This window comes from Lepidochelys olivacea (assembly GCF_965140295.1).
Source record: "Lepidochelys olivacea isolate rLepOli2 genome assembly, chromosome: 2".
Taxonomy (NCBI): Eukaryota; Metazoa; Chordata; order Testudines; family Cheloniidae; genus Lepidochelys; species Lepidochelys olivacea.
In genome coordinates, this window is record NC_140412.1 from 173,595,025 (window position 1) to 173,619,565 (window position 24,541).

General features: G+C 39.7%; 1 protein-coding gene across 1 annotated transcript in view; it reads right to left on the reverse strand.

Annotated features, from left to right (window-relative positions):
- The window catches only part of CNTNAP2 (contactin associated protein 2), a 1,667,645-nt gene that overhangs the window by 715,125 nt on the left and 927,979 nt on the right, over positions 1 to 24,541 (reverse strand). Inside the window, exon 9 of the mRNA XM_084620442.1 lies at positions 1,100 to 1,249. Within this exon, the coding sequence (XP_084476568.1) occupies positions 1,100 to 1,249 (150 nt within the window). The remainder of the gene's footprint in view (positions 1 to 1,099; positions 1,250 to 24,541) is intronic.

Sequence of the window (24,541 nt, forward strand, 5' to 3'; positions counted from 1 at the left end):
CATTAGCTGTTCAGCTTGCAAGATTAAAATAGCTAGTTTAAAAACATGGCACATTTCTATTTAAAAACCCTACAAAGTTATTTTATGCCCAGCGTCCTGATGTACAAACTCACATTATCTTTGGATCAATCAGTGCAAAAATTCCATTGATCTCAGTGTTCGATCCCAAATGGGAGATTTGCCTGAGTAAAGACTGCGTGGGCAGGCCATTACTGAATGTGATAAAATAAGATAGCTGACGTACGCACAACCTTTATCTAAAACAGTATATTATAATCATGTATCTGCAATGAAATAGGCTTTTTGAAATTGAAAACAAAATTCTATACCCTTGTAGCTAACACAAGATGGTGTGGGAGAGCAAAAGAAGTTGCCTTCGCTCAGGGCTTTTAACAGTTGTACTCTTAACCTTACTGGAGTACATGGACTACTCCTGCCTCATAGTGTTAGTCAACCTAAAGCCCCAATTTTAAAAAACAGTCAAATATGTGCTTAAGTCCATCCATACTCAACACAGTCTCCACTCTAAGCATGCACTTACATTCCATCGACTCCAACAGTATTAAGCACATGCTTAAAGTTAAACACATGGTTAAGTCCTGTCCTAAATAGAAATGTGTTCCCAAATCACGGCTCAAAAGAGGAAGAGGCAGGTCCATACTCCAACTCCATACTAGCTAGTGTAACCGGCTCCACATCGTGGAGACAGTATGATGTACCTTTTCAGAAAGCGGCATCAGGGAGCTCCCAGTAAGAGGCAACCAGCTCTGTGCCACCCTTACTACAGGGTTCTGCCTCTGTGCCAAACTTTCACCAACAGATTTTAAGTTGCAAAAAAGTGGATTTGGGAATGCACTCCTCAGAAAGTAGGATAAAGCATCTCATGTAGTTTCGGGAACTGCCATGGATGGGGGAAAGAAAGGCTAATAAAACAAAGAGTAGATTTTTTGGGGGGCAGTCATCACCTAAGCCACTTGTATAAGATCCAAAATACTAACACTCTATGAGGACTGAGTTCCACCCTAATATCCACATTTATCTATTGTATAGAAAACAAAAGGACAGCACTAAGCAGATATGCTAGTACTGCAGTTTTTACCTCCAAAGAAATATTTCTCCCCAGTTTTAACTTGCAGAGGACTGTTTGTTCGAACTGCTGAGGCTTCATCTCCATCAATAGTGAGGACAGCAAAGTTTTCCTTAGCTAGAAACCGGATTTCATGCCATTGCCCATCGTTGAGTCCTGAGCCTGGAAAGAAAAGAAAGGGTGGAACCTTCTTGAGTTCATTATTTACTTATTTAAATTTGTTTATTGCATCAATTCTAAGCGCCAGGCACGTGACACAAGTTTTGTACAAGGACCTAGTGTGGATTGAGACATCTAGACATTCTTGTAGAAGTAAATATGAAATCATAATCATCATCATGAATGCAACTTTCGGACTGCTCATTCATCATGCAAAAGTATATAATTGTTTTAAAGCAAACATCATTTCACTCATCAAAAGGCCATATTCAATGTTTAACTGTAAAAGGAATATCCTTTACTGTATCTACAAACAAACTCAAAAGAAAAATATTTATATGTCCATTTAATTATAATAGGTAACAAAACAGAGGACATATGTCTGATTCTTGCCCCTAATGAGTGCTTGGTACCAACACAAGGGGAAGGAAAATGAGAAAAGAAGAAGAAAGTCTTAAAGGGAAGCCTTATTCAAAAACAAATCCTGTCATTATAAAATGGTGTTAGAAATAGAAAAGAAAGACAATGATCATAGAGCCATTGCAAAACAACCAACCACCCAAACCCTTAAGCTTAGCTAAGCAGTAGTCTCTGGTGGTACAAATGAAGAGGACTTATCTACTTAGTCTTCAGCTTCCTCTATAGGGAGCTGATATAAAAGTTTTGTGCTTGGTACCCATCTGCTGGTATGAGGTCATGTTACTCGACTGTCTGGACTGGTACTTTAGGCTAGTGAGATTGTTCATTGAATTAATCAGTACTTTTCATTATGATCATTTCTATACACATAAGCCATATCATGTCTGTTAATCAGCATGCTATCTAATGAAACAATTCCAAATATTTTCTTTTTGACATTTTGAATGCACTGTATCACGTATCACAAACATATTCTTCAGACTCAATTACTGAATCACATTAACAGTACACAATAGATAGAACACAATATAATACCATACAGTACAAGCGAATTGTCTCTAAAACTAAATATGATACATCATAACATTGGATCTAATAAAATGGATAAGTCAAAACACTAAAAGGATTATTATCCATGCACCAAAGATTTTAACAACCATAGCCTTTCATATAATAGATGGTGTTCATGGCAAACACTAAACTCTAATGACACCCTGTTATCTTTAAAGGTGTTCTTTTTCTATTGCTTCTACGCATTCAGTTTAGCAGATAAAGATGCACCAGAACTTGATAAGAATAGAGGTTGTAACCTTTGGATGTAATAGATATACATCTACTTTGCTTCATACTTAATTAACAACCATTACACTCCACACCCCAAAATCTGTAAATTACGAGACTGCAGTGTAAGTAAAGGGAGAAATAGAGGGTTGCTGAATAGTTCAGGAGTTCCTCTGGAATGGAGCAGCATTTTCCAAACAGACTGTTTAAAATAATAGGGCCAGTTTCTGCAAGTCTTTAACATGTTGATTTCAATGGGATTACTTTTGGAGTACCACTCCATGCGAGTAGGGGGCAGAATCTCACTAACGGTATTATCTAACTTTAAAAAAAGGAATCTACTTCATGAATGGATGGGGCTGCCAGATGCATGAACAGCAGAACATGGTTTGCAAAACATTTTTGTAGTTTTGTTTCTTTTTTTTTTTTTTCAGGTTTTCATGAAAATGCAAAATGACTGATATGTTTGTGGGGGACGGGAAAGCAATTTCTTTAAAACACAAAAAATGTTTTGCTACCAAGTGTTGAAGTTTCACAATTAATTTCTGCTCATTAAAAAAAAATAATCTCAGGTTCCACAAAGAAAAACTGCAGGGGGAAGAAAACCTGGTTGTTTCACAAGGCTCCGACCTAAAATTGTCATTAAAAAAAAAATCTACAGTAAGCAAAGCTGTTCATAAATATCAGGGCATAGTTAAAATGTGGTATAATGATTTTGTAGATTCATATGGCCAATCATTTAAAAACCTATTTGGACTTGTACCAGATCATTCATTGTTCCCTTGAACTGAACTTGTGCACATTACAGGGTCACTGAATTTTTTGCATAATTAAACATTTTAAAATCCTCTTGCCAAATTCAAAGGGGATGAAATGGTGAGGTGAGTTGTGTAACACTGACAGACCCTGGTCATCAGCGGGTGGGATCAAACCTGAGGCCTCTGGAGCCTAGTGCATGAGCTAAAAGCCATATGCCTCTTAGCTAAGGCTGTAGAGCAGACTCATTAATCTCTCTCTAAGTGATCTCAGTGCCATTAGATGGGACAGAACACCACACCCAGAAGATGTGAGGGTTACAGTTGCACATTAGCATGACTGTGAATATTTGTTGAAGTAAGTCAGTATCATTTTCTCAAAGAAGGAAGAATTTAGAAAGTAACTACAAGAGATTAAGATGCTTGTGGATACGCATCTGGAAATGATCCCAGGTCTTAGAACCTTCACCACAAGGTGTTTTCCTAGTAGTGATTTGCAGAGTCTTAGTGGGCTTGCAAACAGGTCCCTTCACTTTTAGATTCTTTTCTTTGGCACCTCTGAGCAAGTCAGCACAGACCTTCCCAAGGGACTTTACACTGCGACTCGTCAAGGTAATTCTAATTCGGTGAATTGCTACTTCCTGTTCCACAGGTGCTTTGCCACTATCTTTAAATGCTGTGGCTGCACAGAGTCCTCCTGACTGACTTATTCCTGGGCGGGGGCGGCGCGGCTCAGCGAACAGCAGTGAGTCAGGATCAGGGTGAGGAGCAGCAGCGTCCCTCACAGCAGAGAGGTTAAGAGATTAAGATATAAGTCTAGCTTGTGCCACCATTTACCAGACCTCAGAATTTAACCCTTGATCTTTTTGACAAACTACAAGCTGGGTAATTACATTCTGCCTGTAGTGGACACCTCTAAAATGTCAGTATTTGCCAACAGTTACCACCCAGAGGTATTGGAAATACCACAGATTTTCTCTCTTCTTAGAATTGGAGATAGCTGTGGTAATTATGTGTTTATGGTTGGGAGATATTGAATTTGTAATGTTTTCTACTGTACTTGTATGATAAATTGCTTTCTTTTCAAACTGAGAAGGTAGTATATTGTTATGAACTGGATGAAACCTTGTTATTGATAGAGTTAAAACCCCATTGAGATTGATAGGTCTGAATACATTCTTCAATTAACATAAATGTAAGCCTAAGGGGAAAAAAAAAAAGGAGTGTGTGAATGCACCCAGGAGCTTTAGGCTGAGTATTGCATAGGTGTGAGGAAGGGATGTGGGGGAGGGAAAGAAGAAGAGTCAAAAGACTGAAAAAAAAGACAAGAACAGAGAGAGAAACAGATGGAAAAAAGCAAGAAAGCCAAGAAGTAGTCTGTTAAAACAGTGTGACCTGGAAAAAAAAGTTAGGGAGACAGCTTTTGGGTCTGTTGATTAAAGAGGCTTGGAACTGTAAGCTAAGAAATTGCTCCTTTTATTCTTGGTTCCTCTTGCTTCAGAAACACATGACTTTGTACATGCCTTGTAAATCAACAAGATTGCATCAAAAAGGTACCAAGCTACATCAATTCTACTTTGAACTAGAACATCTCCCATGGCCCCAAACTACATCAATTCTACTTTGAACTAGAACATCTCCCATGGCCCCAAACTTTGCCTAGCTGCTTGGGTCAAAAGGGGGCAATGTTAATTTTAAGACTAACTAGTGAAATGGTGGTAGTGGTGTTTGGCTGTTTTACTTTTAACCATGTAGTTTTTTCACACCCCTGAGTAAGAAAGTTGCAGCGCTGTAAAGTGCCAGTGTAGACAAGCCCTATGTCACATTTAAGTGAGGAATAAAACCCATATTTGCTTATTTCTAAATTTCAGTTCTTTCTTGTAACTTTAGAGCCTAGTGATCCCACCTGTCTATGTTGCACAAGCAAATAAAAAAGGTTTGTGCTATACCACTTAAAGAGGGTGGAATTACTCCAGGATAATAGCACCGTTATGCTGTCCCAATGTGCAGTTAAACAAGGACAATGCACCTCACAAGCAGTTCACTGAAGAAGTTGGTGAGGTCAATAGCAAAGCAAGTATGGCCAGAGGAAAAAAGCACTGTGTACTGTACGCTCTTGCCAATGCATACTCTGTAGAAGCACAGAGATAGTGTGGCATGGCCAGTGCTGTGTATATGCAAGTAGTGGTCCAGGGAGGACCAGAATCTGCAAATTACAGAACTACAAGCCACTTGGGCCATAGGCACCGACTCCATGGCGCTCTGGGGCTGGAGCACTCATGGGGAAAAAAATCGGTGGGTGCTCTGCACCGCTTCTCGCCCTAGCTCCAGGCGCTTCCCACCGTGAAACATCTGTTTCGCAGTGGCAAGCGCTGGGAGGGAAGGGGGAGGAGGGGGAACGCGGCACGCTTGGGGAAGAGGCGGGGCCAGGGCGGGGATTTGCGGAAGGAGTCCAGTGGAGCTGGGAGGGGGCAGAGACTTTGGGGAAGGGGGCGCGAGCACCCATCGGCACCAGGAAAAGTTGGCACCTATGCCTTGGGCAACATAGTTTCTGGTTTCACTCACTCTGCCTTTGTATATATGTAGAGGCTAAGGACGTATCCTACTGATGGTGTTTGGAGATAGGGCTTTTGCATTGGTGATTTGCCTCAATAATAGAAGTATTCTCTCTTAATCGTCTGTTCTATCACCCAGTCTGTTTCATATATCAGTCTCTAATTTGATGCAGTTTGCAACTGACTGCAAACCAACCACCTGCTAAGCCTGTATTGCAGTGGTTCTCAACCCACGGCCTGTGGGCCACATGCTGCCCAGTTAACACACAGCTGCGACTCAGCTATGTGCTAAAAAAAATTCAAAATTTGATGCTCCAGTCCAGCAGGGGCCAGGGCCACCTGAGCAGGGAGATGGCATCAGGCAATCCTGCTGGGGAGCTCCTGCCAGCAGCTGAGCTGGTGCGGGAGAGTGGGTCTCTGGGGAGGTTTTTTGGGGGGACTCTGGGCAGTGATGGGGTTGGAGGGTGCTGGGCAGTATAGTCCTGGGAACTAGCAGTGTGGGGAGATGGGTGCTGCAGCACCCCCAGGTTTTAACTGGGGCTCTGCACCTGCCTCCGCAATGTGGAGGGGTCTCTGGGTGGGTGGTGCTGGGCATATGGGTCTGTGGGAAGGGTGTCTCTGGGCAGGAGGTCAGTGTGGTGCATGTCTGCCCCTGAGGAGAAGGAGAAGGCTGGCAGTGCAGGGCTGAATGGGCCAGTGTGTTTGTGTCACAGTGGTTCTCAACCTGTGGCCCAAATAACACATTGTGGGTCGCCTATGGAGCCCACAATGGTAAATAGGTTGAGAACCACTGTTGTATGGTATGATAGCGGCACTCATATTTGTTCTGGCTCCTATTGCCACATGTCTAATTACTACTTTTCACCTTTTACCTGGTTCCTCTGTTGACCATGATTTTTCTGTGAAATTCCTTAATGCTCCCAGATATAGATGCTTACTGGGAGAGCTCTTTGGCACCACAAACCCATTTTTGAAGCAAAGCAATTTCACCCCCCTCCACCAATCTTGTAACAAAAAGCACACTTTCTACCCAGTAGAGTTTCTGTCCACTGCTGTATGTTTTGGGGGCAGCTGTATCACCATCCTTTTCCTTACATGGCCATGTGGTGTTCCAAGAGAAACTATTATTGGAAAACAAACAAACAAACAAACCGATGAGTACTTGTGGCACCTTAGAGACTAACAAATTTATTTGGGCATAAGCTTTCGTGGGCTAAAACCCATTTCATCAGATGCATGCATGCGTGGTTTTAGCCCACAAAAGCTTATGCCCAAATAAATGTGTTAGTTTCTAAGGTGCCAGAAGTGCTCCTCATTTTTTTTTTGCTGATACAGACTAACACGGCTGCTACTCCGAAAACCATTACTGAGTTGCACAGTAAATGGTTCCACAGGAGAACAAGTTCTGTGCAAGTTGCAATGGCACATTTTTGAATGCACTGGTTCAGGGGTCAGCAACCTGTCAGAAGTGGTGTGCCGAGTCTTCATTTCTTCACTCTAATTTAAGGGTTTCGCGTGCCAGTAATACATTTTAACATTTTTAGAAGGTCTCTTTCTCTAAGTCTATAATATATAACTAAACTATTGTTGTATGTAAAGTAAATAAGATTTTTAAAATGTTTAAGAAGCTTCATTTGAAATTAAATTAAAATGCAGCACCCCCCGGACTGGTGGCTAGGAGCCGGGCAGCGTGATTGCCACTGAAAATCCGCTCACGTGCCGCCTTTGGCACACGTGCCATAGGTTGCCTACACCTGCACTAGTCTCTTGTGTATTTTGTGCATAGAGAGAGATGATTAGTACTTCATAAAAAGTATTCTGACTGAACAAAAAATCCAGTTTAACTGAGAATACCTGATACACTAAGGTATTGAAATCAAAGGTGGAAAATGGCTTTCCCAAACCAGAGTTTTGATTCAACAAGGTTAGACTGCAGCACATTCCTGAGCCACAAATATGTATTTAGAACCCTTCCTGTGATTTAATTTATTTTCTCTGAGATCAGTGTGTGTATGTATATATATTCCTGGTCTTATTTTTTCTGTACCCAACTTTAGAAAATTCTTAAATAACTTAATAAAAAAAAGAGCTTTAAGTATGCCACCTCTACAATTCCCTTTCGGAATGCTCAGAAAGCTAGTTTCATATGCAAATTAAATATGCTAATGAAACAGTCTATTCAGAATTTCTTTTAAATGGTATTATTTTAAAAGTAAAACTCTTGAGGTAATCACTTTGATTGAACAAGAAGAAACAGATGTTTCTGTTATTAAAAATATGAGGAAGGACGGGATTAATGAATACAAAGAAAAAACAACCCTAATGCAAGAACTTAATATGTATTAGGAAACTAAGAACGATAATATCTGTTGTAGTTATTCTTCAAACAAAATTATAGTAGTTAATCTTACATTTCTTCACAGTTAGTCTTGAGAGATCAAATCTGATTGCAGGATGTATACATCTGTGTGGAGTAAATTAAGACGACTTCTCAGGCCAAATCTTCTGCTGGCCAAAATTTTGCTGTGCATGGGCAAAATTCGTTTCAAGTCAGTGGAGAGGCACCCATTTACAAGATAAGACAACTTGGTCCATAGTCTTAATGCATTACTGACACATCATACAGCTAAGAACATCAATTACATCTTTAAAAATAATATGAACAAATGCTTATGTAATCACTCATATTATTCTTTAGAATAGTAAACCAAGTGTAGCCAAATCATAGGCTATTTACTCTCCAGGCCAGAACGTCAGCTAGGATAAATTGTTCTAGTTTCATTGGCTTCAGTGGAGTTATACTGATTTACACCAGCTAAGGATCACCTTTGGAAGAAAGCACATAAGACTCAGCACTGTGTGGTTGCTCCTGCAACTTGTGGCTGGTCTTGTGCAGGAGCACAAAGCACGAACAAAGGCAGTCCTTTCTCCTGCTTGGACACTAATGAGGAGACAGCCAGAACAGAAAAGTTGGTTATTTGTAAGCAAAGGCTTCAGAGGTTCTGCACTCCTCTAAAGGGGAGTAGCTGAGGAAGCTGAATAATGGTCACAGCTCCCTCCGACGACATGCTACTTGTTATAAAAGCTGTAGTAGTCACCACTCTGGGCCAGCTCCCCATGAGAGCACTACTCCTTTGCACCACTTTTTCTGGCTCTGAGCCCACAGTCATCTTTGACTCTGACCTCTCTCTACATCCTCACACCCAGACTATTTTCTGGCCTTGACAAAGGCCATCTTGCCCCACTGATATCCATTCAGAAGGCTGCTGAAAACATCTTTTTCCTAGCCTGTCACTTTGGCCATGACACCCTTCTCTTAGCATCTCTTTAGTAGTTCCTTCTTCCCCGTTGTATCAAGCATAAGCTACTTGTCTTCACTTTCAATGCCCTTCATAACCTATCATCTCTTATTCAGTATAAAAATGTTAATTTTCCGCCTGTGATTAGTCTGTCATTAGCCTCCATCGCCCGCTTGTTCATTTTCAAACAAACACCTTCATGGTGGCTCCCATGCTGCCCCACATCCTTGGGAGACACTCCCAGTAAACAGCTGCAAAGCTAATTTGTTGTCCTCCTTCCAAACCCTCCTTTGCCATGAGGCCCACAAAAAACACTGACAATATTTAGGCTGCTGGTGCGCTGAGACTGCTGTCTATAATGCTGACTGATATTGTCAATTTCCTTTTACTCCCCATCCGGGGGGCATGGATCAGAATTCACGTCGCACTCCCCATCAGTACCCAGCATGGGTCAGGGAAGCTAATGATTCAACCAGCAAACCAAATTGATGATCACATGCCACCTAAGGCACATTGCACAAACGCTAAGACGACTCTCCATCCACCTGTATCCATTTGTTGTATGTCATCTTATATGACATGGTAAACTCTTTGGGACAGGACTGTCTTTTTGTTCTGTTTTTGTGCTGTGTCTACCACAACAGGATGCTGGTCTATGATTAGGGCTCCTGGGCAACACAGTAATACAAATAAGATTGCAACACTTGCATACAGAGGAAAGATACATATATTCCTCTGCAATTAAATCAAGAAACCATTACGAATACTCAACCCCCCCCCCAACCTCTATGTGACTAATTTATGAAAAATTACACCTTGAGATATTTCTGTGGTCTCATACTCATATTCTCTTTCTGAAAATAAACTAACAAAAATTTTACTCTTGCTATTGTCATATTTTAGGTAGTTTAGGGAATAATCAAAAGAAATACATTTTAGGATTTATGACTCAGAAGAGTCCACTTCATTTTTTCAGTGTGTTCTTTTTCTAATATCCAAAAAATTCTATGCACTTACTTTAACAGATATTTAGGATCAGAAAACTAGAGGAGTGACAAATAAATCCCAAGAGTGGATTCAAAACATGGTGTAGTGGCAATAACCACTTGCCAACCAATAAATTATGATCAATTTGGTCTTCACATTCAAACTCAGTTCTCTCTTCAGGTCATTGGGTGACTAACATGGCAAAATTTTGCCCACTAGTGATATTTTAGCTACAGTGAGATGTACCCTATAATTTAGTGTCAAAACACATGGAACTGAAAGGTTAGTATTTAATTTGGGGCTAGAGATTTTATTTAAATGTAATGGAGCACATAAAAAGACACCATGGTAAGCCATTTTCCTATTTTCATAATTTATAATGTAGTGCAATAAAAATGGCAAATTTTGTAAATATATGCAACTACAATACTGCAGACTTTACAGTAATCAACCTTCTTACAAAAGGCTTGACAACTGGTGATTTCTACTACATAAGACCATACAGTTTGCAAATATTCATCAAACTTGTAATGAATTTTTGTTTTTACTGGAAACTTATAAAAATAAATGAAAGAGTATTGCACTTGAATCACACTCAAAATAATGTGTTCCAAACTCTAAGACTAGGCATTTGCAGACCCTTATGCTAATGTTGGAATGAATATTGTTGCCCAAAGGACAGATGCCCTCCTCTTATTTCCTTTCTTCTTGCCTTCTTTAACATGGGGGTGGGGCCTGGGGCTCCCAGCCGCCCTTTTAAATAGCCCAGGACCCTGGCAATTGCCCCCTACCGCCCCCCCACCCGTGGGCCTGATCTCTATAGAAAGAGTGAAAATATCTCCTGTTTCAGTCCCACGTGCACTGGATAAACATTGGGCAAAAAACTAAAATATAACCAGATATACTGTGGTAAAATTGGGTTTAAAGGTTCTATTTTACTGAACTAGTAATAAGCCATATGTTCCTAGCTTTCCTTTCTCCATAACGTCTCAGCAACAAGGAATGATGACAGACAGGAAGACACACACAGAGACTGATAAGCACACAAAATAGAAATAAATAATAAAATTACCTTTTGAGAAACCCAAATTCTGTGTTCTAATTCACCACACACAATATAATAGTAAGTCCCACTCCCAGTAGAAGTTTGCTGTTTCCTGAAGTAGAAGAATTAGAATAATATTTGTGTCTCATACACTCTAATGGGCTGATTCTTGACACAAACAAATCCTATTGACCTGGACAGAGGGTGTAGAGGGAGAATTGAAACACAGAATTTTGTAGATCTCAGCTGTAGGGATATCAACTGGCTTGACCTTTGTGAACAGATTAAGGCCCCAATCTACCAAAGCACTTAAATTTCAGTTTACTAAACAATGGGATTATTTCAAGTGGTTAAAGTCAGGCACACTCTTAAGCATCTTGCCAAGCCTAAATCTCACTTATGTTAAACTAGGGTTCCGGCAAGCCCCTCTGAACATTTTCTAGTAGTTAGCATCCGTATTCAAATAGTGCAATTTTGTACATCTGCTGGGTTTTTTTTTTAACACTACCTTTCAGTTTTATTAAAATAGTTTAGTCTTCTTCATTTGACAATGCTTTCTAACCTGCACCTATAACATTATTGTTGTGCTTCTGTTTGAGAGATATACAAAGCTCTAGGCACAAGATTTCATTAGTGGAAACTTTTTGGTCACTGCTACATTCACAGAGCAGCTAGTTTTTAATGTCTTAATCCTATTATTAAAAAAAAGGCCCTTATATCCCTTTATCTTCATTGTGCATACGTCTCGGACAATAAATGATAAAAATATCCCACTTTTCTTCCAATGCCACCTAACTTTTTTTCAGGGTATAGCTGTCTCTCTTCCTTCCTTTGTCACAGGAATTTAATGGAAGGAAAGGTGCACTGTGAAAAGCTAAAAGCGAACATGATGACAGGCAACAAACAACGGCTGCATTGGCTGGACTTTCTCTGGAATTTGGTGTTCACTTACTGTGACAAAGCTCTGTCCTTGTCTCCATGGGTCCTGTGTTTCTGGGCAGATTTTGCTAGTCTCAGAGGCTCACTGTGACCCTTCATGTAGCCATTCTCTCTCTAGAGGCAAGGGTCACAGCCTACTGAGCCATTTTCATCATAAGCCAGCGAGGGAGGTGAGGAGAAGCTCTGTTATCACCCAGTCTCAGTGATTAATCAGGGAGCAAAGGGGGGAGCCCGGGCCTGCCCTCTACTCCAGGCTCCAGCCAGGGACCTTAATAGTATCAGCTATGGTAGCTGACTTCTTAGAAACAGGATGCATACAATTTCCTGGGCTACTTCCCCACGGCAGCCCCCCCACTTCCTCAAGATCCACTAGAATGTTCAAACATGTGTGTTGTCTGGTTTTAGCTATAGTGTGGATAGGACCTAAGCTGGAACATATCATGAAGCTGTCTTATTCTGTTTGCAGACTTTTTGGGAAAAAAAACCCCACCCCACACACTTTTCACAATCATAATGAGCAGGCACTGTGTTATGATGTTAAGCAGATTCAACTGAAATGGCGGTGAGAGTTCATGGATAGCTCACAGCAATGATAGTGAACACAACTACCATGCAGTCTACAGAGACTGTCCAACAGAGCTGTCCAACCCCTTCTGAAGCTTGGTATGTGTGACATTTAATAGTTATATTCAAGATGTATGGTTCCAGTGCATGGCTGTTGTCTTCAGAGATGGATGAAGTAGCACTGGAAAAAATGAAAGATTTAACTCTTCCCTTTCCCCACAAGAGTTCTATATCTGAGGTCCTTGCAGACATTTCACTGACACCTCTCTCAGGCAAACTTCTGTGGACTGCAGTGAGAATCTGCCTAAACAAGTACGGAGTAAACACCGAACAAGTTCTGCCGGATACTATGTGATTACTTTGGAAAAACAGGCTGAATAGTCCAGGAAATTGTCCCTCATGTAAATCCTTTCTTCATTTTGTTATTTTAGGATATCAAGTCATGGTATCAAGGAAAGTGTCACCATTTGTATTTGTGTATGTTTGCTGATATTCTAATTTTTCTGCCCCATCTAGTGAATGAGTAATTCAGTAGATAGGTTTTGGAGATGAAAGACCAGTGCACCAATTTTCAAATTCTGGCTTTGGCCTCAAATGACAAAGAGTTTGATAATCTTGTTCTCCTCCTCAATTGTGCATATCACAAAATCATTCCATTTTAGCAGAATATTTGAATACAGCTCGTGTTACAATGCTGGAGGGAAAGATCAACATTGATATAATAGTCATTAGTCCCATTTTATTAAGCAATGAAGAACTTTGATTATTGTCAATTAGGCTGCCATTTTTAGGATAAACAGGTACAATGGCTGGTGTACATCCCAACAAAGCTTTATACAGTTTATAAAAGACAAACGTTCTCTCTCAGTGGGAACTACAAATAAAAGACTTCAGAGCTTAGGTTGGTATTTTTTGAGAAAGCCATCAAAACAAAATGAAAATGTTGGCATTTCAAAACACTGGTTTGCATTTTACTGAGTACTGCCTGTACCAGACTGTCCGTGGACTATGCAAGGAATAGTGCCTGAATATTAAGCAGAATTGCTGGAGGATGTATGACCTCTGCTTTTGTCTGTAAACTAAAAGGTATTTTGTTATGGTTTTCCAAACTTTATTTATTTAGGAGAAAAGCCTAAAGGGAATAGTAGCTCAAAGCTGAGCCCTGGGCTTCTCTCTCCCACAACAGGTTCTCAGTAGAAACACCTTTCAACTTTAGCACAATCACTGAAATAAGACAGACGATGTGACAGAAGTAGTGAAAGATAATGTACAATTAATCATGTAAACCCAAATCATATCCAGTATGGGAAACCGATATAGGAAATGTTGTAAGCTTTGCCTTGGCACATTTCCTTTACATTTTGGGGGGAAAGAGGCTTGTTCACCTGCCTATATTAGAAGTCAAAGTTCCAAGTTTTCTCCAGTTTTACACTAGCATAACTCCCTTAAATCAATGGAGTTATACCAGTGTCAAACTGGAATGACAGTGGTCAATCAGGCCTCAGAGATTTTGCCCCACAACACATGGATCCTCCAGGGATCCATCGGCACCTGATCATTTGAAAACAGCCTCTAGTACCCATATTCTTCCACCACTTCCAATGTAGCAACACTGCTCCTCAACCATTCCACCTATAGGGGTTCTACAATACAGATGGGTACATGGCATAGATCATAGAGCCTTCTGTTCTTGCATATTTCTCTGTAATAAATTAGAAAATTTAGCTATGTGTCGCACAACCTGTCCTTTAAATATATAGGGCCTTACTGTACTCCCTCTTCAGAATGATTTTACTCTCATCAATCCATTTATTTCAATAAAGGTTCTCTACTCTTGAGTAAATGAGGAGTGACACCAGTGCACAATTTATGTAATAAAGCAGAATCACTCCCATGAAATCTATCACAACATCAATGGACCTTCCAACACAAGACTTGGGATTAGAACGATCATAGCTAAGCTCAAGTGCAGTACAAAACTCTGGAAACTAGCTTTTCCATTCCAAACAGACACCAGCTAATATAGACTAGGGAAAAACAACAAAGCAATATTACCAAAAATCACAAGCATCTTGTGAAAGTTGGGGGGGGGAGAGGGAATGAAAAGAAAACAAAATAGCAATGTGTAGTATGTTGATACTGGTTCCCCTCTTTTATATGAGAAGGTCCAAAGATTTTTAATCTCAAATTAAGTCTTCACCATGTAAAGGGGATCATTCTTTCACCTTTTCTCTGAGAGTCTATTGTGATACTCTGGGCCTTTAAGAGCCAGTGGCTCTCTGCCAGCTACTCCTTGACCCTATATAGTAGCGTCTCCAGCAGGGGCCTCCAGAAGTCTTGCCTTCTCCTTCTCTACCCTACAAGGTGGTGAGCAGGGAAAAAAGTCCCTTTTGTTATTGGCCAGAAGCCTTATCCCCACCCCCTGTATTGGGCCACTGGATCCATTCCTTGCCAAGCTACTGCTGAGCAACCTCCTTGAGATAGTCCCCCATCCTCTCTGGTAGCAACCCCACACCATGTGAGGTGCAGCCTTTTATCCCAGTTGTTACAGGTCAACCACTTAGTCATAGCTGAGGAAGTAACTGTTTCATCCATTACCTCCTTTGTGACAGCTACACTGAGGGGTTTATTATACACTCCATCACACCCCAATATTGTTTTTGTTTTTAAAGTTATCTGCTTCAATAATTAAAATGTATGTAGGAAGGACATATTTCAGTGATGCTTTTGTTGTCAATGATTCTGGAAGGTTTTGTTTTTTTTTAATAAATAAATCCTGGAATCACTGAGTGGAAATTTCCTATTACAGTTGATTGTCTAACCCATAACCTTGCCATTGCATGGCTGTTTCCATGTAGTACTTTGTTTTCTTTTAGTAATTTTTTCAGGCTAAAAAAAAATATACCAGGCCAGATTCTCAACTAATGTAAAGCAGCATAGCTTCACTGAAATCACTAGAGCTACATCTAGTTATGCGAGTGGAGGTTCTACCCCACCATATGGAACAATCTGGAAAATGTAGGAGGTTGGATTAGATAATCCTAAATGCCTTTTACATCCATCACTCTATGATAAATTGAATCACAGTCAGGGAGAGGTAGTTGCTTCTCCATAATTAAAGTTGAAACTAGCTTCCATTATAAAGTCATAATTTACTCAAGGGTACTTTCAACATTATGAGATGTAGTCTGACAATAAAAGAGAATCAAGCTTAACTACAGTGGCTCTGGTGTCCTTCTAGAATGTCTCTGGAAAGTTTAAAATAAAATAGTTGACTGGCTCATTGAAAGTGTTTCCTGTAACTTTGACTTCTGTTTAGCATCTCTTTGTCTCACATATCATTATTTCTGACTAGGAAATGGCTTGTTACAAACTCTTCCAATTTTCCACACAGTTTAAATCTTAAACTCACATAATTTACAGAAGTCAAGCACTTCAAAGCAAGGGAAAAAATAGCTGAGGACACCATAAATATTGTATTTGGCACATAATAAGGAAAAACTATATTATTCTTATCAAGTGCAATGAAATGACTATTTCATCGTCATGTAACTAGCTTAACTCTGACCTAAAATCCTATTCTCTGATTAGTAATCTCAAATGAGAGCCACAACACAATCCATCTGAGAAAAGAAAACCCAAAATATGCTATAAACCCAACAGTGTAAAAAACGTACACACGTGAGTAGTTCCAATAAGCATTCAAAAGTATGTGTGTGTGTAAGGTTACTCTCGTGCATAACTGCTTGCAGAAATGGGGCCTAATTTTGTGCTTGTTACCTTAAAATTGTCATTCCAAATTTGTCTGGTTTTGAAAATATACAAACTTGGAAAGATAACTTGAGATAACAAATATTGATCTGTTTAGGCAATATTCAATTTATGTACTTTGATTATTAAAAAATTAGCCTTGCAAAATATAAAAATCAAGTTTAATATAAAAATGTAAGTTTAAAATAGAATGACAATATTGCAGAAATTATTTATTTCAATCAAAATGTCCTTCCTAGCATCAAAGTCTTTAAATACTGACTTTCTTTGCTGAACCATATTTTTCAGAAAATGGAGATAGAAATGCATTTAATCGCCTTTCATTTAATTTTTGAGCTCTTTGGACAAATTATCAACCAGTAAGGTTTGCTCTAAAGCCCATTCAAATCAATTGAAAGACTCCTGTTGACTTCAGCAGGCTTCGAATCAGGCACATCATTTTCCAACTTTCAAAAAACACCTGTAAACTTCAAAATGTTAAAATTTTAAAAAATTAAGGAAAAATTCTAAAAACATTGCTATTATATATCAGCCAACCTATTCATCTTAAGATAACAAAAAATAAAACCTGAAATAGCAGATTTATAAAAGGATACAATTAATTCTTCCTAGTAAATGGAAGAAAAAAATACACATGTAAAGCAGCAGTAAAGGTTATACTGTAAGATAAATTAAGTTTTATCTGGAGAAAATTGGTCCCTGTAACTTTTTCCTATGTGCTTAGCAGAAGACTTCACCATTATGTATAGAGAAAACAGACTGCCCGTTGGCTTATAAAAAGAGACCAAAGCCATACAACAACACGCTTAACATTACTTAATAGATTGAAATCCATTGGATGCAATTCTTTAATCCCGTCACTAGATTTAGGAAACCTTTATTCTCTCTGAGTACCACAGAACAAAAGCCCCTTACCCTCACTGTTTGGCAATATCTTCCAGCTGCTTTTGCTGCTTTGGTGAAAGTCAACAAGGAGGAAAATCTGTGCAGCATTGAGTCTTTTGAGATATAAAAGTTCCTAACAAAAATGGGACTTTATCCTGAGATAGAATCCTCAGAAGCAGGCTTCTTATACACCTTTTAAAATTTCTCTTAAAGGGACACTCGGGTTAAAATTATGGGCTAAATTCTGCTCTCAGTTACTCAGCTGGACCTCTAAAATAACTCCTCTATAGTTTATTCTGCATTCACACTGGTTACAATGGCATAATTGATATTAGTAGAGTCTCTATTTGTACCCTTGTGAGGAGAATCATACCCAAGGATTTCCACCAGTGTAATGTAGGATCAATTTGTCCTAAACACAGTATGAAAAAACAAAGCAAAATTGGTTTGCCCAATGTTGTAAGCAAGACTTCAGATTTTTAAAACTGATGTCATACTTTTCACTATTTGTGATGTTTACTTCTTGCATCCATTCCAGATTGAACAACGAAAAAAAGACTGCATTTTCACATGTGTTTCTAGTCAAGTGTTCAGGTCCTTATGCACCACACAGTGCAGCAGTGTTTGAGAAAAACTGCTTTCACTGGAATTTTACACACACCCACACACAGTGCCCGATGGACCACAGCCAGTTGTACCAACGTATGCCAGGACTAAGGCAGCTGGAGAATCAGGGAACTGTAATCTCTTCCCTGAGCCCCCTCTCATCACTTCTGCACTGAGAATATTTTTGTGCAGGGGAGAATCTGGTCCAGTTATTCCCAAAACTTGTGTCAAATTCTGATGGGCCTTCTACCACCAGACAAGCCCCAATGATCCACATCTGTTATGAAGATGCTTACAGATAAAGTATCCAGTGTTATCAGTGAAGGTCTAACAGGCTTTCCTTGGTGCCAGGAAATCAAAAATGGACGGAGTTTCTTATGGAAATAAATTCAGGAAAGAATGAGAACATCCATCCATAATATCCAGATTAGATAAACGAGTGAGAGTTGACTGACAAACATTAAAACTACATATGTTTTAACCTTTTGGTCAAAAGTTAAATTATGTTCAAAATCAGAATTATCACATGATTAAAATTTGAGTAAAAATTTCATATAAACACTCTTTGGGGGAAAAAAGGGTTCATTCCACTTTCTCAAACCTGGGCGAAATATTTCATTACAGCCAAACCTGGACGTAGTTAGATTAATTTTAATTCCAAGCTGTTCAAAGTTTAGTAGAGTTATGCCCAGAAAATATCTCCAATTAACAAATAATCCTTTAGTATCCCACCTTTTAAAGTTAATATAGTGCTAAATTTCCTGGAACATGCTAAGACACATCATTGCTTTTTCCATTTGTGCAATGAGCTCTGATCTAGGCTGTTTGAGCTCCTGAGGAAGCACAGTCTTTGTCATAAATCAGATTGGAAAGAATGCATTATATGAGCAAATAAGTGATGTGTTATTGTATATTTCTGTGTTATTTTTCCTCATAGTGGGTTGCCACTATAGTTTGTATTTAACAAAAATTAACTTTTTATTGCTTTTGTTAAAAAGCAACACTATTTGCATAGGACAGTAACAGAAACTAATACACAAAAAATAAAAATAATAAAGAAGACAACATTCAAAAGGTATTTATTGTCATAGAACACTAACTACCAGATGATGTCCAAACAGGATTGACATTCTGTCTTACCACCATCTGAACAAAATACAAGCTTTCTGTCTCTCTCTGCTATAGCCTCCCCATAACAGTCCCTGCAATAAATAGCAAATAACCAACATGCAAAAATAATCACCTATATTTACAAATACCCTCAGTATACTAATGGTGTAAAAACTGGAAGGGGAAAGTGTATAGTCCTTCTGACCAAATCTCTCTTTATGCATGTTTATTGCCCAGATGCCACACTGACAGGCATCTAGGTCACTTCATATCCTACTATAAGCATTCTTTGGCATGACCTTGCAAAGAGATGCACCAATGGAGACCATTAAATCTGTACAGAGTCAATAGGGTCCATGCGGCACAAGGGAGCGTCAACTTACAGGATCAAACCTCAATTGGTACTGGGTTCTCATATGCAATATATTTAAGAAAATATAAAATATTTACATCCTAATAAAATAAGAACACATTATTTGATAAATGTTGTGTACCAAAGTTAAAGAGGATATTTCTGCCCCTAAATTATTTCTATTATGATATTGATCAGGGCCTACAGGAACTGATTAGGATGCCTGGCACAATGGGGCCCTAAATACACATAATCAAAAAAGGTCCCTTGCCCAAAAGAGTAACAAACATCTCTACCACTGAAATCAATGGGAGATGCATACACTCATCTTAGAGCTGAATTTGACACAGATGTTTACAAATGTACAGTGCCAGCTGTGGTAAGGTATTAAACTTGCTTTGCTGAGATGCTGAAATCACCACCCCAGTGAGTCACCAAATACGCACTGGACTCTTTGTGCGTGTACCCCTGCACCTCGCAGTGCCCCAGTGACTTCACTAGGATTGAGTATGAGTATAGGGATCTGAACACAGGGGGACATTTGCTGGATCAGGGCATTAGGTTATTGTCTTTCATCCCAGGGTAAAAGTCAGTGTATAAGACTTCTCAGCTGGAAGTCACTTTGCTTTTTGTAATTAAAAACCACTGTCTTTTAAAGTTCTGGGTGTGTACTTTTTTGTTTAAGATACTCCTAGGGATTCAGTTGAAGAACTGAAAATTGTTCATGGCTATTAAGTTCATTTTCTGCTCTTATTATTTTTGGTATTTTGAGTGGAGGGAGTAATATTAGAATCTAACAACTCTAAAAATCTATTACAGTAGAATGGATAAAAACCACACTTTTCAAAACTATTAAATACTGAAACAGTCACACAGTTGTAAGAACCATTATAGCTTAGTTTATCACATCCCAAATTTCTTTACATTTTATTTAGTTGATCTTTTTAAACATCCCATTAAACAAAGGAAAAAGTAAGTCTTCCACAAAATTACACAAAACAGAAGAAAGGCAATAACAGCAGCCTTGTGACAACCTTCAAAGCCTAGGAAGTTCAGGGTTAAGTCTCAAAGCTCATCTGTAACCACTATTTTGTAGCTAGGTACAATGATTGTCATTTTAAACAAATTTGCATTTGTCAAGTTAACACATGATGGTTCCCAAGATAATCATTCTTATACTTAGAATGTGAAGTATCAAACTTTTAATGGTTTCTACTAGATTACAGATCACAAGATAAAATCACTTACTAATGACAATACAATCCCAGGGATCATTTCTGGAAACCCTTGTTTTTGTCCATTTTCAGCTTTTATTAAAGATTTACTCCCGTGAATACAGGTTTTCAGGGTCAGACTTCCTACTCTTAACTCTAAAATTTCTTTCAGATGGGAACTTTAACTTTACCATCATTTTTGATAGATGATTGTGTGTTGAATTTTATATAAATTAGGTAGTCTGTCATATACATTACTAATTACCAGACCATAGTCAATAAATCAAAAAAAATTATCCTTGAATCATAATTTACTCACTGTAACAACATTCTGATGCATAATAGTGACTGTCAGTAGTACTTTATGAAGATAAATCATTGAAACACACAAATCATGAGATGAATTGCAATAAATCACTCAGTTTGCTGTCCCTGAAGACCTCATGACACTGTCAGTTCAACATGGGTGAGCACAACTTAGTTTTCATTCCAACAGGGATACTGTTGCCAATGACAACACCACCCACATTGGTGGCCTGGAAATCTGCAGAGGATCCAGGAGGCAAAACGGTATTAGAAATTCTATTCTCATGCACAGCGTCAGTGCATCATGTAGCTGTTTGTCATCTGTCCACCACTCTTGGGGGAAAATAAAAAGAAACTATTTCTTTTAAGCCTGAGTGCTTATGTAAAAATGCATCAACTTACAGAAAAGTTAATACAGCTATTAGCTTTGCTGTCACTCCTGAAAGGCCAACACAGCAAGAAATGTCTGTGTTTATTGAAACAGCAGAACTTTTGATCAAATATCATGCTGTTGCATTGTCAACTGGTGTTCTAGTAACATGTCGGAAAAAACAAACAGCTAAATTATGACCTACCATGGGGTTTCTTCTTTAACAGACATTGCTAACCTTTCTATAAAAGAAAAAAGAAAAGAAAAAACCTCCTTTCAAGTTTATTCCCTGAGCATACTTGAAAACTACTATTGCATAGGGTTCCTTAATGCCAAACCTAGCAAGACAGAAGTTTATGCCTTCCATCTGAAGCACCAGACAATAAACTAACAACTTCAGATATTGTGGGATGGTAGAATTTTCGAGCAATATGAACATCCGGTGTACTTTGGGGTCACATTAGACTGAACGCTGACATTCAAGGAGCACCCCAAGAAGCTGAAAGTCAAGAATTGTGTAATGCAGAAACTGGCAAAACACAAAATAGGGTGCTAACCCCAGAACACACTGACCGACCAGTCTCACCCTGTGTTACTCAGCTACAGAGTACTGTGCTCCACTATGGCCATGCTCAAGCCATGCACACATAACAGATACTGTAGGCATCAGTGCTGTAGGATCACTACAGGTATTTTGAAACTGACTGTCACACTGTTGCTATACTGCCCTGGGGGGACTGCATCACCATCAGCGAGAAGGAGTGTCTTCAATGGAAAGAAGAGACAAAATCGGGTGCATAATCCAAGACATCCACTGAAGGGACACATTCCTTCACCCAAGATGCATAAATCTAGAAAGAGCTTTGCTTCTGAAAATCTCTTGTTTCAATACCACTGAGAAAGGCCACAAAGTAACAAAACGATGGGATCTTAAGAGAACTTGGTTCCTTCAGAGCAACACTCTGAAGACACTGACCTCAAATGAAAACACTGGTTGAGAAATTGAGAAAGAGCTAGGGTGGCAAAGACTGGGGTCAATATGCCCAAGTGGAAGCTGAAGAATAACCCCAAATGTGAACATGAAGAGCAGAGGCAAATACATGAACACTGCCTGATTCAGAGCCCCCTTGTCAACATCCTGTACTCCCAAAGAACTATTCCAGACAAGTGAAAGGACCAGGTCTCGGCTGCGGTTTTGGAGCAACAAGCTGCGATGATGATACATTCACCAAGCAAAATAGCCTGGATATGCAATGAATACTTTTGTAGACTTAAGGCCTCTTTCCAAATTCTGTCTGAAAAAAGGTGCCAGAAATTAAACAATGGCTTACAACAAGTCCCTGGTGTCACAGTTTAGGGCAACTGTATTTCTCCTCAGTGGTTCAGGAAGGGTATCAACTCTAAGACTTCCAGCTCCCCAGCCATTGCCTTAGTTGATAGAGACAGTTGCCTCTCCCCATTCTGACTGGGGCATTTCAAGTTCCCTACCTTCACTGTGTTATTCCCAGCCCAGACAGGTCATCTCAGGACATCTGGTGCTTGCTTTCTCTGTGGAGACTGAAAGCAGAGTGATTGTCAACAGGAACAAGGGACCACACAGTTCTTTCTGTGCAAACCTACTTTATTCTTTGAGGTAACGAGCATTACAGAGAAAACATTCAAAATGAAAACAAAAAGAACCCACACGCATGCTGATAAGCTTATCAGAACCTTTCACCCCAACCCTAATGTGGATTCTGGCAGGAATAGTCCTTTGAATCCCTACGCAAGGGGTTTCTTTGTGGCTATAAGTTCATTACAGCTTCGGTTCTTAACAAGCACCTGTTGTGTATTTGGTTGTCGTGGTGATAGCATCTTGTTGTTGCTAGGGCAACTGAGTTAGATTATTAGGGGATAGCCCAGCCAGTTTTGGCTGGTTTGGTTAGTTCAGTGTGTGAAAATAAATGGCTGCTTTCATGGCTCACAGCTCTCTGTCTCTCAAGTGATTTCTTCCTAAAACTGCTGCCCCCAGGGATAGAACAAAGTGGCGACGAGGATGGGACCCCTGTGCTGCCCCAGCAACAGAAGGAAGTAGAAGTCAAGGTAAAACAAAAAAAACAAAAAAAACCAAACAACCCACTACCAAAATCTTTTAGCTGGTGGAAGGGGGTGAGATCTGGCTTGTTTGCCCTGACTGTGCTGGCTTGTTGGCACTGACTGTGAAACCTGAAACTTAAACCATGGCTACACTTACAGGGCCACTTTTGAGGAGAATATAGTGCAACGGCATGTGTATACTAAGCATTTTGAGCTTTTTGTTATTGCAAGTGACATTACAGAAGAGAAGAAGGTGGCAATATTCTTAAGTGTTGTGGGGGCTAAAACCTACTCCCTGCTACGCATCTTACTACACCCTGTTAAGCCTGAGACCAAATCTTACAGCGACATTGTGGAAATCCTGGGGTCCCATTTTTCCCCCCAAACCACTGGTAATAGCTGAAAGATATAGGTTCCACAAAAAAGACCCAAAAGAAGAAGAAACAGTTATACAATTTGTAGCAACTTTTAAAAAGGCTAGCAGAACACGGAATTTAAGGAGATGTTAAATGATGCCCTGAGTGACAGGTTAGTGTGTGGCCTGTACAATGAAGCTATACGGAAGCGCCTATTGACAGAGGCTCATCTTACCTTACAGAACACTGTTGATATTGCAGTCTCCATGAAACTGGCTACAAAGGAGGCGCAATACATCGGTGCATCCCCCAGGGTGCATAAAGTGTCACAAGAATCTACCCACAAAACTGTGCAGAGTCAGGAATGTTACCACTGAGGTAAGCCGGGTCACCAGGCACTAGAATGCTGGTGTGTCGACACTGTGGCAAAGGGGGACACACTGAGTGTGCCTGTAAACAAAAGAAAAAGAGGCCTGTTGTCTGGCCGACCAAAAAGGGGAGCCTGCATACCCTAGAGCAGACCCAGGACGACCAAGGTGACACCTCATCGCAAGAAGTGCCACTGTACGTTTTGTCTTTAACAGGGGGCTCACATGAATACTGGATAACCCCATTGTTGGATGGCAAACCTATACACATGGAACTGGACACCAGTGCAGCCATCTTGCTGGCCTCCAAGACTGTGTGTAAACAAAAGCTACAGCATCTTCCGCTTAAGGCAACTAAAATTGTTCTGAAGATGGATATGGGAGATGCTGTGCCCATGTTGGGCACTATTGATGTTAAGGTGGAGCTCAATGGACAGGCTGCTAAATTGCCACTGTTTGTGGTGAGAGGTAATTACCCAGCCTTAATGGGTAGGTCTTGGCTGGTGAAAATTCAGCTGAACTGGGAGAAGTGCACCG